Source organism: Watersipora subatra, chromosome 1 (assembly GCF_963576615.1).
Source record: "Watersipora subatra chromosome 1, tzWatSuba1.1, whole genome shotgun sequence".
NCBI classification, from domain to species: Eukaryota; Metazoa; Bryozoa; class Gymnolaemata; order Cheilostomatida; family Watersiporidae; genus Watersipora; species Watersipora subatra.
This window is the reverse complement of record NC_088708.1, coordinates 35476458-35492623: the sequence shown is the minus strand read 5'-3', so window position 1 is coordinate 35492623 and position 16166 is coordinate 35476458. Positions and strand designations below refer to the sequence as shown.

Here is a 16166-nt window from a genome sequence, read left to right as displayed (position 1 = left end):
CAACAATGATAAAAGTTGTTCGAGACAGTTAGGGTTTAAAGTTTAAACCATTAAACTTTAAACTATTCAAAATTTAAACACACACTGAAAACCATATACCGAATGACAATACCGGCCAATATCAAGCTTTCTTAGTTGGCAAAGGATACCGAAGATGGTAAATATCAAGGATACCAATACCGGCAAAACCGATAAAAAAGTGCAAGGATATCCGATCCGGCAATAAATTAGATACCGGCCCAACACTAGTGTAGTCTGGTGATGTTGAAGTGGTTTATGGTTGGTGCATGCATCACTGTTGAAACTAGTCCATATTCATTATCTGAACTAACCTTGTTTGATCAAGACCAGCAAATTGTTTTGATAATGTAGATTACTAAGTGTAACTTCTTGTTATTGCAAAAAATAATGTAAATGGCAAGACCGGGTTAAATCTGGCAACTTGCCTAAAACTCTACAGCTTACTTCAAGGTGAACAGCTTTAAAATTTAAGGAACATTAACTTTATTCCCTATTGTATATAGAAATTTAAACAATTATAGTAGAGAGCAATGCTCATAAAAACGTCTTCTATGCCTATCACATCTTTCCTTTTTTGGCACACTATTTACATCTTCCACTCTGTAGTTTGTAGACTATACAAAATAAGTGGCTCCTTACACCAGACTATCTTTATTACAAAAACATTGTCACTATAATACATGTAAATTCATTCTATCCAATTCAAACATCTACGATTGTCAAATTTGTAAATTGACTATTATGTTGTCATCAGGATGCTGCCTGACCATTACTACCTTAGCAGCTAATATAGATTATCCCACCTAGAAAGCCATTCCGATATACAAAGACTGAATGTTCTGCTGAATCTGCTGATGAAATTCATACCAAATCTCGCATCACTGACAGCTCCCCTATACGCTTTCTACTTCGTGAGAAACAGGAGTGAACATGGATAGATAGTAATTGACAGTCAACCACAAATAGATGTTTTCAGCAAGCTCAAGTCAATACTAATATTTAAACATACACTTGCTCTGTATGATACAGAACTACAAGCCATTATCTGTACAGACGCCCCAAATCATGGCTGCTTAACGGCCATGTTCTAGATACAACTTGATGGCTCACATAAACTCATATGCTATGCTTCGCAATCATGTAATGAAATAACACTACGCAGTTTGAAAAGAAGTGCTGCTGTATCATGAAACGGTGAAAGATTCGAAGAATATATATATATATATGTTCTAAACTTTACTGTAGACGTAAATCACAAACTTCTAGTATCACTACACACCACAACACATCGTGACAATATGTCATCACGTATCGTGAGAATCAATCTTCGCCTCATGAAATATCCTTCCAAAATAATATATGCACCAGGTTCTCAACACCACAGCGCCGATGCGCTATTTAGATCATTCTCATTACCAGCTAGTTCTGTAGATATAATTTTTAAGTGAAGACCTAAAACAAACTACAACTTTGTTTGTGTTTCGTTTGTTTCAAAGTTTGCTAAAACTTACAACTTTACCGACATGCATGTCGGTAAAGTTGCGATAGCGTTTAACAAACCAAATTTTGCCTAGAAACTTAGACCTTGACTCAACAGATATTACCATATACTATGCATGTATAAACATGACCTAGATACCAGGAGTAAGTCACGAGCTCCACCCTACATGTCAACATCACGTGCACCAGCTGAAGACGCAAACAAGATATCTTCACACGCCTGACAAAAAGCATCGAACCTTAACACTCAACCTACACTCACAGACTACCCATCTCACATGCCAGACATCTATAAAAGAAAACAGTTCCAATGACTCAATACCTCTATCTCCATCTCTATCTCCAGCTCTAACTTGAGCTCTGGCTGTGGCCTCTCTCTTCCCGAGGGCCTCCTTGGACGCTTTCCCATCTGCCTGCTGAGGAGCCTCTCTCTCTCTCTCTTTTCTCTACCGATGGAGCTTTCTCCTTCATTAGCTGAGCCTCTTCTACACCACTATCTCAACTGCTGACACTCTCTGCATATGGCCTCTCACGACTCTCGTTTGACTGTTGAAACTCACAGCTGTACACAGCTGTGAGTTTCGACAGCTGTACACAGTGGACACAGCTGTACACAGTTTCGACAGCTGTACACAGCCTGCCAATCCAAGAGTGGGGCAATGCTTGAGATTTGGTTTTGGGGCAATTGATGTGTCAATTGTGGGATATTATGTAAATATCTGAGGCTTCCTAGTGATTAGCCGGTAAAAAGGAACTGGCTTTCATTGAGAGCCAGAGCTTTGAAAGGCTAGCTTTTCACAGGAAAGCCGAGGGACTAACAGGTCTCGCTATGTAAGCAGGCGTTAAACAGATGCTTGGCAGAAGGCTCAGTGGAGAGCAAGTGGGCTGATCATCTGTATTGCCGTGCTTCTACTGACAAGCAATTAGCGCTGTGAAGATTGGACTTGAGAGTCCATTGGGTAGCAGTGAGGCTGCTGATTTGGTTTGCTTACGGGTTGGCAGTAGAGATTGCTGTGACATCGGTGACAGCATTCTGATGTGGGCGTGTATCGCCGTGGTGGTGAAGGCTGGTGGCAAATAAGAGGTTGGTGTGTCATCGTAGCAGCTTGGTGCTGCGCAGCAATATTCTTGTTATATTGCTAACCAGGTATTTCGGCCTTGGTCAGGGCTTTTGAAGCCGAGTAGCCAATTTAGTTGGCGATCGTACCTGAGGGTATGGCGTCAGGGAGCGAAGGCACTGGTCCTCCCCTGAGGGCTAAGAGGGCTCGAAACTAGCACTTGCTGATGCTGGTTCTTCAGGAGTAGGTGCACAAGCACCTGCTTCGATGCGGTTAGATGCTGGTGTTTTGACCAGTATTCTCAATCAGGCTCGTGGGCCGATTTCGGATTGGCTGAGCCAGCAGTTGCCCCGGTTCACCGGCGATGGGCCAGTGAAGGTGTCTGCGTGGATCGCTGACTATGAGCAACTCTGTGCTCCGGAAAGAGTTGCGCCCGTGGAACTCCTCCCATATATGGTGCAAGGCGGAGCTGCCCGGCTATATAGCCGTATGATGGTTGGAGAGGCCTCTAGCTGGGAGGTCGTGAAGGCTGTACTGGTAGCCATGCCTCGACAGGAAACATGGCGACAATTTGTCAACTGCCAGTTTGGCGCTGACGATACAGTTGACGTTTATTTGGACCGTTTGGAGCAATTCGGGAAGAGACTGGGGATGTCTTCAGATGATCTTGGCTTTCGAGTCAAGTTTTACGAGGGGCTCCCATCTTCCATTCACGAGTGGGCCATTGCACACGAACACGCATACAAAACCGATTTTGGGTCAGTGCTGGCGTGTGTGCGAGATCGCTTGCTTTCGCGGAGAGCTGCAGAAGCTCACTCTCAGAGGGACTCGATAAGAGTTCTCGCTGCTGTTTCTAAGCAGCAGGGAAGCAGTTCCGGCTGTTTTCGGTGTGGTGGAAATCACCGTGTAAAAGCCTGTCAACAGAACAGACTAGGGCGTAAAAGCGCCGCAGAAAAGGAGTCAGGAGAGGCTTCTGTCAACAGATTTTGCTTCAGGTGTGGCAGCACTGAGCACCTCGTCGTTAGCTGTCTTAGACAGCGAGCCCGTGATGACTTAGCTGCCAGGTCTGCAAGTGGTGGATCATGCTTTCACGACAAGTAGCACGAATTGGTACATGCGTGGGGTCGGACAGTTTGGTACTGTCTGGGGCAACTGGTAGGGCTTTGTGTAGTAGTTGCATGCCAGTTGTTCAGGCTATTCGCAACAGTCGTCGTTTCATGTGTTTTGTAGACACAGGAAGCGAGCGGACATTGGTGAGTCCGCAAGTGGTGGTGGGGCTTCCTATTAGGCCAAGCCAGCCTTTGTTAACAGCCGATGGCAATGTTTCTCACATGAGAGGCCGATGTCGAGTCATTATTGGTTTGCATGGACACTGCTTTCGTGTTACTGCGCCAGTAATAAGTGTGTTAAGGAATCTCGGGGTCAGCTGCTTTCTTGGTGGTGATTTCATCGATCATATGGGTGGTGTCACTGTTGGGAGAGGTGTAGATTCAAAATACAATGTCCTGGGGGGAAACCTCATCGAAAAGGATGCTGCGGGGTTTTTCGAAAAGAGCCCGTTGTTAGTGCAGCCAGCAAGGCTGCGGATGACTCTGGGCCATCAACCTGCAGCAGTACGGGCCTTTTTCGGGTTGAAGTCCCAGATTTTATCGCCGAGTTTGCAAAAGGTCACTGAACTGTTGGCGGTGGCCTGGAGAGCTGCCTAACAGACTCCAGACCAGGATCTTTGAGTATAAATGTACTCGGGCACCTCAGGTGCGAGAGCACTATTGCGCCGGACTAGAAAGCTAGATCTCGAAAGGCTGGCTGAAGCGGTGGCACGGGCCTGTAGAAGGCATCATTCCACTGCTGGTAGTGGTTCAGCCGACGAAAGACAAAGTGCGCCCAGTCATGGATTATCGTGAGCTGAATGCATTTGTCAATGTCATACTGGTGATGAGGTGGTGGCGGTGTGCGCTGATAAGATGAGGAAATGGCGGCAGCTGCGGGGCGAGCTGAAGGTAATAGACCTTAAGTCTGCATACCTGCAGATCCACATTTCGAAGGACCTGTGAAGTACCAGGTCGTGAAGTACAAGGGTGTGCACTATGCCTTAACTCGACTGGGTTTTGACCTGTCATGTGCACCAAGGGTCATAACCTCAATCCCTAAAGGTTGACTTGCAACAAAATTCACATTACAGTTAATTGATATGAAAAGAATCACCATGTCTTACTCTGTTGTGTTGTAGGTGCAAAATATGTGGAAAGGTGATCACGAGCTCTTAAAAGCTCAAAAATGAACAGAAAATCGCAGCCACATGAGACCGCCATAGTTTGGATTCCCTTTCCAAAACGGCTCAAATGTGATGTAGTTGTGAGAGATGGTTTCTGTTTACACTTTCATGCAACCTTATTCGTCGAAATATTTTCACAAATATACTTCACGATTTCAATAAAACTATGTCTATTGTTCTTACGCGTCTGTTTTATCGTCATCGTAACGCTGTCACTTTTAGCAGTGATATCTTATAACTTAGCGTAAAAATTCGTTTAATTGTTTAGCCTTAGCTTGAAGGAGTACATATCATTGTCTGATAATCCTGACGAGCCTGTTGGTCACCTGTGATAATCGAAAAGCGCTGCAGAAATTATTTGCGAAGTACTGGGTCACATCATCACATGATCAGATTACGACTTGCCAATTAGACCACACCGAAACAAACTGTAAAGTAGCAAGCATCTATATTTGATACAGGGTCTTCGGTAAAACCCAAAGTGTTTGTCATAAACTAGTGCTACGATAAGTTTTGTATTGAGGTTTCCATTGGCCATTCAATTCGCGGGAGAACATCACGTGACAAGACGATAACCAAATTTCATGGCTATGTCATCGAAATAAAGAGATTCCAATCTACGGCGGCTTTTCGTTTTTGAGCTTTTAAGAGCTTGTAATCACATTTCCACATATTTGGCACCTACAACACAAGAGAGTAAGACATGGTGAATCTTTTGATACCAAATAACTGTAATGCAAGTTTATTGCAGGTCAACCTTTAAAAAGGTTCTGTCATTGGACGAACGTGTTCATCGTGGTACTTATCACTATTATATTGATGACATAATGGTTCAGGAGTACGTGTACTGAGTGCTCAAGGGTTGAGAGACCACTTGGCTAGGTATGGGCTCGAGAAAAATGAGCCTGAGGCCTTAGATGGAAGCCGGTTGCTGGGTGTTGCTTTGCAGAAAGATTCCAGCAGGCATCTGCAGATGTCGAGGGGAACAGCTCTTCCTGAGTACAATTTTGAGCCGTCAGCGCTCACGAAAAGGGAGCTGTTTTCGATATGTGACCAACGGGTTGGCCACTTCCCTGTGGCAGAGTGGCTGCGCCCACAGTGCAGTTTTTTTAAACGGTCAGGCTGCAGTGGAGCTTGGGACTCTCCTGTCAGGAAGACAGTTGGCAGTCTGGCTAGTGAGCCCTTGGCACGAGCCCGCCGCGAGGACCCAGTCAAAGGAGTTTGGAGGGTGAACTCTCGTGGTTCTGTTACAGTGTGAACTGATGCAAGCTCTCTTGGCATGGGTGTGGCCTTGGAGGTCAAAGGCAACATTGTGGAGGATGCTTCATGGCTCTGAAAGGAGTCTGACCATCAACACAACAATGTTGCCGAGTTGGAAGCGGTTGGTTGGGGGATCAAGTTGGCAATTGTGTGGGGGCTCAAAACTTTCACGTTGACCATTGATTCGCTTACAGTTGTTAACTGGTTGACCAACACCATTGATGGACGAAACCGCGTCCAAACAAAGGGTGTTGAGGAAATGCTTGTGAAGCGTCGTTTGGGGGTGATCCGCGACACTATAGCCGAGTATGGACTTGCAGTGTCTGTTCACTTTGTTCCTTCCGGAGAGAATAAAGCTGATTAGATGACCAGGGTACCAAGGCGTTGGCTAAAGTACCAAGAGGCTGACTGTGAAGCAGCTGAGGTGTCAGCTGCGATTGTCAGCGGCGAAAGTTCTGAAGACGCCATTTGGGCAGAACATTTGCCACACCATTTGGTTGTTGACAGGACGTTTACCTTGCACAACAGATTCGTAAAGATCTGTCATGGGAACAGGTAAAGACTTACCTGGTTGGGCGCGAAGCATGCCAGAGCATTAACCCTGGATTGCGAGGCGAGAGTATTGTGGCCGTTGGAGATTTGGCCGTAGTGAACTGGTGCCGAGTTGCTATTGATGTGACTCATTATGGCGACAGTCCTTTTCTGTCAATGGTGGACTGTGGCCCGTCGCGGTTTGCCATATGGTGTTGGCTGCAAACTGAGTCCGCAGCCCAGATAGTGACTCAGCTGTGTGGCATCATGGTTGAGCGTGGGCTGTGTTATGAGCTGTTGCTGGACAACTCAGCGGCGTTCAGGTCAGCAGCTGTTCATCAGTTTGCTGACAGGTGGGGAATTTCTCTTCGTTTTCGAGCTGCCTACGCCCCTGGCGGTAATGGAATAGTTGAGAGAAATCATCTGACAATCAAAAGGATTGCCAAAAGGGGGGAGATCACCCCGAAGGAGGCGAATGTTTGGTATAATGTAACGCATAGGAAGGAGACGGAGGAGACCTCTGTTCCTACGAATGTGCTATTTCGATACCAATGGCGAGTGCCCTTTGATATCAACAGTAAGGCATCTGAGGAAGATGTCGAGAGCTGTTTTAGTGTGGGTGATGAGGTGTGGGTGAAACCATACCCCCCATTTTGCATAAAACAGTGGACGCTAGGTCAGGTTACCAGCGTCGTCTCTAAGCACACAGTGTGTGTAGATGGCATGCTTAGGCATGTAAGGGATGTCAGGTGACGGCGCTATGTACTGGCCATGTCAACCATGGACTTGTCAGTGACATTCGACTTGGATCATCGGGTCTAGGTGGCAACCACTTCCCAGAGGCACATGCCATCAATATGCTGGCTGTTGACCCTGTTATGCCAGTTGGGCCTCTAAGTGAGGCCGATGAGGAGGCGGCAGAAAATCAGAGAGGCGATGGAGCGCAGCTACCAGCTGAGGAAGTCGAACCCGAGGCTAATGCAGACAGGCTAGCAGTCGAAGCGGACAGACTGCCTGAGCAGCCTGAACCGCCTAGACGGTCGCAGCGTTTGCAACGGCGTCCTGCGTATTTGGATGACTATGAGTGCTAGTCACTCGCGACCAATGCATCTTTCTTGTGAGCTTTGTAAGAAGCTGGGGGAGATGTGAAATATTATATAACTATCTGAGGCTTCCTAGTGATTAGCCGGTAATAAGGGACTGGCTTTCATGGAGAGCCAGAGCTTTGAAAAGCTAGCTTTTTACAGGATAGTATATATAAAATTGTGGAAATTGGGGCAAAAATCTCATGCATTTATCAAGCATTTTCATTTTTTCTCTGGGGGTGATTGCGGGAGTCTCCCGCCCAATGCGTGAGAGTCGGCAGGTATGGCTGTACAGGACTGATCAACAAGCATAGACGACCGTTCGAGTAAGGATGTAATTTTTATTAGCTCTTCTGATTGTTTGTCATTAATATTATTGTTTTAGAATTTTGTTAGTTGCGTATTTCATTGTTTGACTTAAAGAATAATAAAATAAGTTTGACTGGTAGATATTAGTATTGCTTACAATAGCTTAACACCTTCACTATACCAAGACCTGCCAACCCTGGAGTGGGGAAAGTAGTGAGAGCCTATTTTTGGGGGCAATGAAACCGCGAAAATTTGATAAGTGGGGTAAATTTGCCTAGGGTATAAAAACACCACAGCGAAAGATAATACCTATAACTCCATATGGAAACCACTTGTCGTGGAGGTTATTGATAGATGAGAATGCCACAAATAGGTTTATGTATAGTTGTTTATTAGTAGTAAGTATATGATTACTACGTGAAGATTGGAGCAAAAAAGGTTTTCTTGGCTAAAAGGGGCAATTGCATGACACAGGCGTGAGATGCGTGAGGCAAATGCGTGAGAGTTGGCAGGTATGACTATACCTGAACCAGTAATAATTAAATTAGTTCTCACAAGCTAAGCAAAAGTGCACAAACTAAACATAGTCAAAATAGAATAATATGAAAAGCAAATTCAACACTGATGTTGTGTGTGAATTCTGATTAGTTATGCATAACATAATTTCTCCACAACCACACACAACAACGTAGCGTATGTTTAGCTGTTTGAGCTAGTATAAAATTATAAATCGAAATTAACATTCAGTTGAATATTAATTTAGTTAGATGTTAAAAACTTACTATTGATATGATGATTAATAATATGTTTGCCCAATATTATTATTTTCGAGTAAATGAATTAAGTTTTCGACTAATAGTCTAAATAATTTTTTACAAAAACACTTTTCGACGAAATTTCGACAAACAGTCTGTCGGCTTACGAGTTTGCGGTCAATCGAATTTCGGCAAAATAACCATAAACAAGCACTCGACCCTGAGTTGAAGCTCGACAGAAGTCGACTCGACGAAGCTCGGCAATCAAAACCACTGGCCTATACAACCTGGTAATCGAGGTCAGTGATCAAAACTCAGATCGGAGAAAACGTGTTTAATGGAATTGATGTGACGGGCGAGCTTTTATTATTAGTCAATTAGGAACGGAGCTGCGCGTTTGGCGGCGTTTGTGAAACGGTCTCACCTGAAGTCCAAATGTTTTTCCGTGCGCTGTTGTTCTAGCCAATGAGTGGGGCTTTACCAAATTTCAATTATGCTGTTATGTATGGTATTGAAGGAATTTACTCATTTAAGAAACGCACTAACATCATTGATCAGTAACTACTATGTTCTCGTTTTTTATTCAGACTATTATTTATAATTAATGTCTCAAAGGCAAGCCGCCTTGTTTTGTTATAGCTGTCAAGAGTTGAGAGTTCAATTCATAGGACTTGACCCAAATCTTTAGTGCAAGTCTAACTATGCTATTTCTCAGAGGTTAATCTAGCAATAAAAATATTTTTCATTCTCATAAACCAAAACATAATATATAAGTAAAAAAATTCTAAAATAAAGTTAGTAGTAAAAGCAGTACAATAAGTTCAAGCAGTAAATAAAACAACAAGTAGTAAAAGTTAAGTTCAGTAATATAAAATATATCTTGCGCCAACGGCCGCGTCTGCTTGTCAGTCTTGTACAACTACAAGGTATCAATGTCAAAAGAGGATGAACTACTAGAATTGTTCCCTTTTATAGGCAGTTGATTAGCCTGAGGGTAGATGTATACACGTTTTCAGGGTTGTGTCTCTATGTTACTGAAGTTAGGCATTGAGGGAGCACAGTCTTCACCAGATTAATGAGATGGGATATTCAAGTTATTTTGTCAATGTCGGTGTTAGCTGGCTGGGGAATGGATTTCAACTTCTCTTCGTGGTTTCTCTGATGTGAGATTAGCTCATCTTCTGTGGTTGATTCTTCTCAGTTAGGAGTTTTTAATTAGCTTGTTGCTGCTTTCCAATTATTGGACTTTGGATGCCTTCAATGGTCTTGTTGCTGGTGTGGCTCGCTAACTGTACGTCCCGTTGTGTGTGTTGTATGTCTATCTTCTGGTCTTACCCCATTCTTCGTTGGTTTTTTAATATCTCTAAGCAACAGCATAATGCATGCATATCCAGTGGTTTGACTCCATTCCCTGTCGGCATCAAGTTTGAATGAAATGTCAATATAACAATGCATCAGCATAATCAATATTATGTGATTACAGTCATACATTGCATGGAAATAAAAATTTACAGACGCTAAGTGTTTTCCAATCTCACTAATAAGCAACAAGTTCTAATATACCAAAACATATCCTAATCATAAATCGTTTAAACATATAGGGCATTTTTATGTAACGAAAATATGTGTTTTTGCATGAATTCAGTGGTGCGTATAGTTCTAGTCAAAGGCTCTGCTTCATTTTCACTGTGCGCCAATGGTGAATAATTTTTTTTGATTGCAAATGGTATGGCAGATGTTATTGTATTGTTCGTGTTGTGTTCGTGTATAATACTTTACTGTTTACTTCACTAATACCGTACTTTTCGGACTATAAACCGCACCCCTATATAAGCGCATCTGCTTTATTTTCAAAAAAAAATATTAAAACAATACATAGGCCGCATCTTTGCATAGGCCACAGAACTCAGGACGGTACTTTTTAACGCAGCAGCAACTTTGCTGTTTAAAACGAAACAGTGCCTAACGGCACTGTTTCGTAATAACTGACGCTTTTTAACCTAGTGCCTAATGGAACAGTACCATTAGGCCTTGTTTCGCATTTTCTTTCACCGCTAGAGGCGCACTAACCGGAGATTTTAGTTAATGCTCCCTAGCGGTGAAAGAAAAAGCCACAAAATAGCCGCACCCTTATATAAGCCGCATGGCTCAAATCGGCAGAAAAGAGTAGCGGCTAATAGTCCGAAAAGTACGGTACTTCCGGTTTTTGCAAGATTTATTTATGTACATGTACTAGTACCTTAGTACGTGGTTAATACAGCTTCCGAAAACATGTCCAGTCTTATCGAATACCAGCACGAGAATGGGCCGGTCAAGTTGCTCTCAGATATCGGCTGACAGGCTGAATTTATATCCGTTGTGTTCATTACACCTTTCCCAAACTATTATTTCTCCCACAGGTGGGAGCACACCTGCAAAAATTAATACAACAACCTGCAGCGGTATCTTATATTATCATGGTGCACAAACGAACAGACATTTTTGTTAGTATAAAACTGACTAATGCTCTATATAGCTTAACTTTTTTTCTTCCTTTTTGAGCGAACTATATACAGCGCACCTTCGGGAGACGATTACTGTGTTATACGATTTTTTCACCTTACAAAGCGGAACATGATAAGTTTTCCACCTCGCCATATGAATCTTATTTCACTTTACGAATTCAACAAAGTTTCGCTTGAGTCCAAATTTGGCAGTCGGTACGCTTATGACGTAAGTCGAAATAACAAAGATGCAGATATTCCTTTTGCCGAAAACTTTCTCACACTTCCTTTCCCACACATACCAATGTATGTTTGCATTATATAATTACTATGGTTTTTATACCCCTCCATACAGTTTTTTCACTATGCAATACCAACTCTTGAAGGGATTAAAATTGTATCCTGGGGGTGCGTTGTACATTGTTCATGAAGTAGTGCTTACATACCACATTTACATGTACATAAGACTGGTGATACTGTGTACAAGTTCACATTTTTGTTTTTATAACCACCACAAATATGAGATCAATAAGATTCATTACAAATCAAGCCTTTTGCCATCTGGACATTATACCTGTTTTGGTTCGAGTTACAGTAGGAGCTATCACCACTGGGCTTTGATCTACTTTGGGATGGGTTCTCGTTGAACTGTTCATCCCTCCGCTTAAAGTCATCTCAGCATCCAAATGTAGTGGCTGTTCCAATAAGCCATCAGATGGTTGTTTTACCACTCAAGGAGGATTTCCCATTGGCTCCCAAGGGCTTTTCTTTCTCCGGAATAAAACCACTTGAAATTCCTTAGTTATTTTTAAATTGGGCTTGAGCTACCTGAGCTCTGTTTTTTCCTAATGAGCTTCTGCTGTTGATTTTCTACCACCACTTCTTACCCTTGTGTAGCGACCACTATGGCTAGTAAAGGTTTCTTTTGTGACTCTCCCACAAGGACCTTTAGCCCAATTCTTATCGGGCTCCTGTCTTTAGTAGCATATCTTAGATAGTAATTGATTGCTTGCTTTCTCCTCCGGTCTTGCTCAAATGTCTTTAGTCTCTCAACATCCACCTGGGCTCCAAACATTCCCCTTGAGTTCATTGATCTATTAAATATAGTTGCAAGGGAGAGTATCCATTAGCAAGAGGAGTGTCTCTGTATGCACAAAGAGCTGCTTGGAGATTTAGATTCTTCCTCATCAAGCTCTTAACTGTCTGCACAGCTCTCTCTGCCTCTTTATTACTTTGAGGAGATTTTTGCAACCTTATGATGTATTCGATATCTCATTTGTTCCCAAATTTCTTAACACTGTTGGCTATAAATTGTGGACCATTAGCACTCTCTATCGTGTTTGGCAACCCAATCTTGCAAAACAAGCCCTCCGATGCAGACACTACTGTCTTTGCATCTGTTGAGTCCTTCAACGCATGCACTGGTGTGTAACTGCTGTAGTATTCTACTACTACCAGGTAGTTTGTTCCATCTTTTTCAAATAAGTCCATGGCAATCCTCCACCACGGCTTTTCAAGAAGTCGTGTACTTAGAAAAGGTTCTTTTGGTTTTTTATGAAACTTTTTCACATTTCAAGCACTCTCACCATTACTCTATCGCTACACACGCCTGGCCACCACACAACTTGAGCAGCTCTACGTATGCACTGTCTCTCTCTTTCTGATCGCCTTCATGTATCTCTTTCAGGACTTTCTAATTCAGGGATGGATATTCTGTTTATATAAAACAGTACTCCATCAATGCACATTATATACTATCTGAATGTATAGAAGGGTCGTAATGCTTCTGGAATATCTTTACTTGATGGCCATCATTCTGTTGTAAAAGTCTCTAACAGCATTCCTACTTCATTATTTAACATGGCTACTTTAATTTCGTTTAGCCTCCCTGATGAAACTGTAACCAGTGCAATAACTCTAAAACTTAACTGGAGTCTTTCAATTATTCGGCAACACATTCATTCATCACATGAAACCTAGATAGAGCATCAGCCGGCACTAACTTATTACCAGGAGTGTATACAACTTTATAGGTGTAATTATCATCTTCAGCCCAAACCGCTGCACTCTAAGTGGGAGTTAAGCTAATTTCTTTTTTCCAAGTATAGCTAGCAGTCGTTTATGAGCGGTCTCAATTGTTATATTTTTTTGCTACATAATAGTGGAATTTGTCGCATGCCCAACAAATAGCTAATGCTTCCTTTGCGATTTGTGCATATCGCTTCTCAGCAGCTGTTAAGGCTCTAAAAGCATATGCCAGAAGTTTCCACTCTCCCTTCACCCTTTGCAATATGGCTGCATGTAAGCCATAAGCAGTAGCATATGCGCTAATTATTGTCTCATCTATCACACTATATGGAGTGAAAACTGGGATGGAAACCTGGGTAATTTTAAGTTTAGTGAACTGTTTTGCATGCTCCAAGCCCCATACCCATTCCGATTCCTTGCTAAGTTATTGTCACTAGGGATGGGTTTTTGTGGTTAAAGTGGTTAAAACGTCTCTAGATAATTAAGTACGTCAAAGAATCTCCGTAGTTCTGTACTGCCAGTTGGTGTAGGAAAGTTCATGATTACTCTAGACTTTTAGATCAGCATTTATACCTGACTGGTTAGTAATATGCCCCAGGAATTTCACCGTTTTTTTTGTTGACCTGACATTTAGATTCATTCAAAGTTATACTTGCCTGTCGAAGCTTCAACAGCACCTTCCTTAATTTCTTGTCATGTTGATCCTGGTCAACTCCATGCATCAATATATCGTTTGACAAATTATGCCATCAACGTCGCTCAAAATCTTTTGCATCTCCGACTGAAATATTTCAGGGGCGAAACTCATACCAAATGGCAATTTCTTGCATATGTATAATCTAAATGGAGTAATAAAGTCAGTTTCTGCACCTCATCATGTAACTCCATCTGCCAGTAGTCACAGTTTGTGTCCAGTTTGCTGAATATTTCAGAGTTTTTCAATTCGCTCAATGTTTCCTGTGCTGTAGGAAATAGGTAATTTTTGTCTTACTGCTTTACTTAATCTTGTAAAGTTGATACACAAATGCAATTTCCCGTGGTTCTTTGGCACCACAATGCATGGAGCGCGCAAGTTCGTTGGCTCTTCTATCGTATCGATTACTCCTAGTGACTCCATCCTTTGCAACTCGGCCGAGAGAGCTTTTCTCTTCGTTGCAGTTACTCGATGGGAAACACTCTGAATAAAGGGTGGTACTGAGTCAAAGACGATTCTTGCCCACTCTGAGCCCTTCAAACAACTTTGAGAACTCGGATATCCAGTCGGTGTCTATCTGAAGACTATCCATCAAGTTTGAATGCCGTTGACTCAATATAGCTGATTTGCCCAGCAGTGGTATCACCAATCTATCAACAATTCAAATTTTTTCTCTTGCAGCCTCGACTCTTGTGGATATAGCCCCTTCAGAATATCCTGACACATTGATGTCATGTTTATCAGCGCCCTCAAGTGTTTTATCACTAGCTTGTATTTTTAATACACTTTGCTTTAAAGATCAAATAGCAGTCAATGCTGCCTCAGTATCAAGCCTGTACGTCACTAGAGTCAAAAACTAACCATGTTTTAGCAGTCTTGGTAGTTATGTTAGTATCAATATGATCCAAGTCAGTTAGACCCTGATCTTAGATAAAGCTGTCCTTATTCAACTTCTTCAGAAGCTTCTGTTTGTTCTCACTTTCTTTTGCATGCAGTAGATTTGCTATAGTAGCCCTTCAACTTACATACTTAGCATGTAGCATTCTTTGCTGCACACCTGTCCCTCATATATACCTGTCTCCTTCCACAGTTTGGACACTTTTGTCTGTATGCTGAAGCCTCATTTTAGTTATGCGTTGAACTTATAAAAGGCCGAGATCTAACCTCATTGTCATTGGCTGATGAGTTACTCATCTCAAGCACTGATGATTGATAAGTAACATATTTTTTAGCTTTCTGAATGTCCTTATGAAGGGTTAGATCCTCAATATGAATAAGGTATTCACAGAGTTTATGATCACTAACACCCACTACAATTCTATCACAAATAAACTCATTCTTCATAGTTTTGTAGTCACAGTTGCCAGCCTGTGTCTGAACATCAACGATGGACTGGTGAATGAATAAACTAAGTTGCTTCATATAATTGAATTTCACCCCTTCATAAGTATCATTGTTGACTGGCTCAAAGTGTGCATCAAACAATTTGATGACATTACCCAAGTTTTTTTGTGTCATCACTTGATTTATCATATGTGAACTGGTCAAATCTTCTAACCCTATCAGCTCATCAATAGAAGTAGCTTGGTCACTTTTTTTTCGTCATTTCTGAGTACTTTTTAGCAACCATTGCGAACCGTGATTTAAATGTATTTCAATTAGCTGACAATTTGCTGCTATCTTATAATTCCAGGCATTGAACAAATCTATCATCTCCTGGATCAGCCATGATTCCTTTGGTGTTTGCCAATATATAATACGCAATTAGTACTACTGGTTTGAGCAAACCACAGTACACTTATAATACACGACGATTGCATAGTTTGAGCTAACCATAATACACTTAAAATACACATTGTTTGCCTACAATCAATGAAGTACCACAAACCTTAATATGCACAACGGTCTATGTTCTCAGTTGTTGCCAACAAACCCACTAGCATTTGCAATCTCAATATTAATAGTAGGTATGGCCAAACTCTTATTTATCGGCACAATATGTAGCTTCGTATGCGACACCGTTGCAAAAGTTAGTATTTTCTGTTGCCATGTAAGATGTATTTACTACTACTTTAATACATGGTTAATACAGCTTCCGAAAACATGTCATCTGATTGAGCACTAGCACAGGAATGCCTCCAGAGGAAGCCAGTAGTTTTACTCTCGA

General features: G+C 42.1%; 1 protein-coding gene across 1 annotated transcript in view; it reads left to right on the top strand.

The window, feature by feature from the left end:
* Positions 1 to 9264: 9264 nt before the first annotated feature.
* The window catches only part of LOC137391173 (DNA polymerase epsilon subunit 4-like), a 31358-nt gene continuing 24456 nt past the window's right edge, over positions 9265 to 16166 (top strand). The window contains exon 1 of the mRNA XM_068077556.1: positions 9265 to 9351. Coding sequence (XP_067933657.1) covers positions 9288 to 9351 — 64 coding nt within the window. The 5' untranslated portion in view covers positions 9265 to 9287. The remainder of the gene's footprint in view (positions 9352 to 16166) is intronic.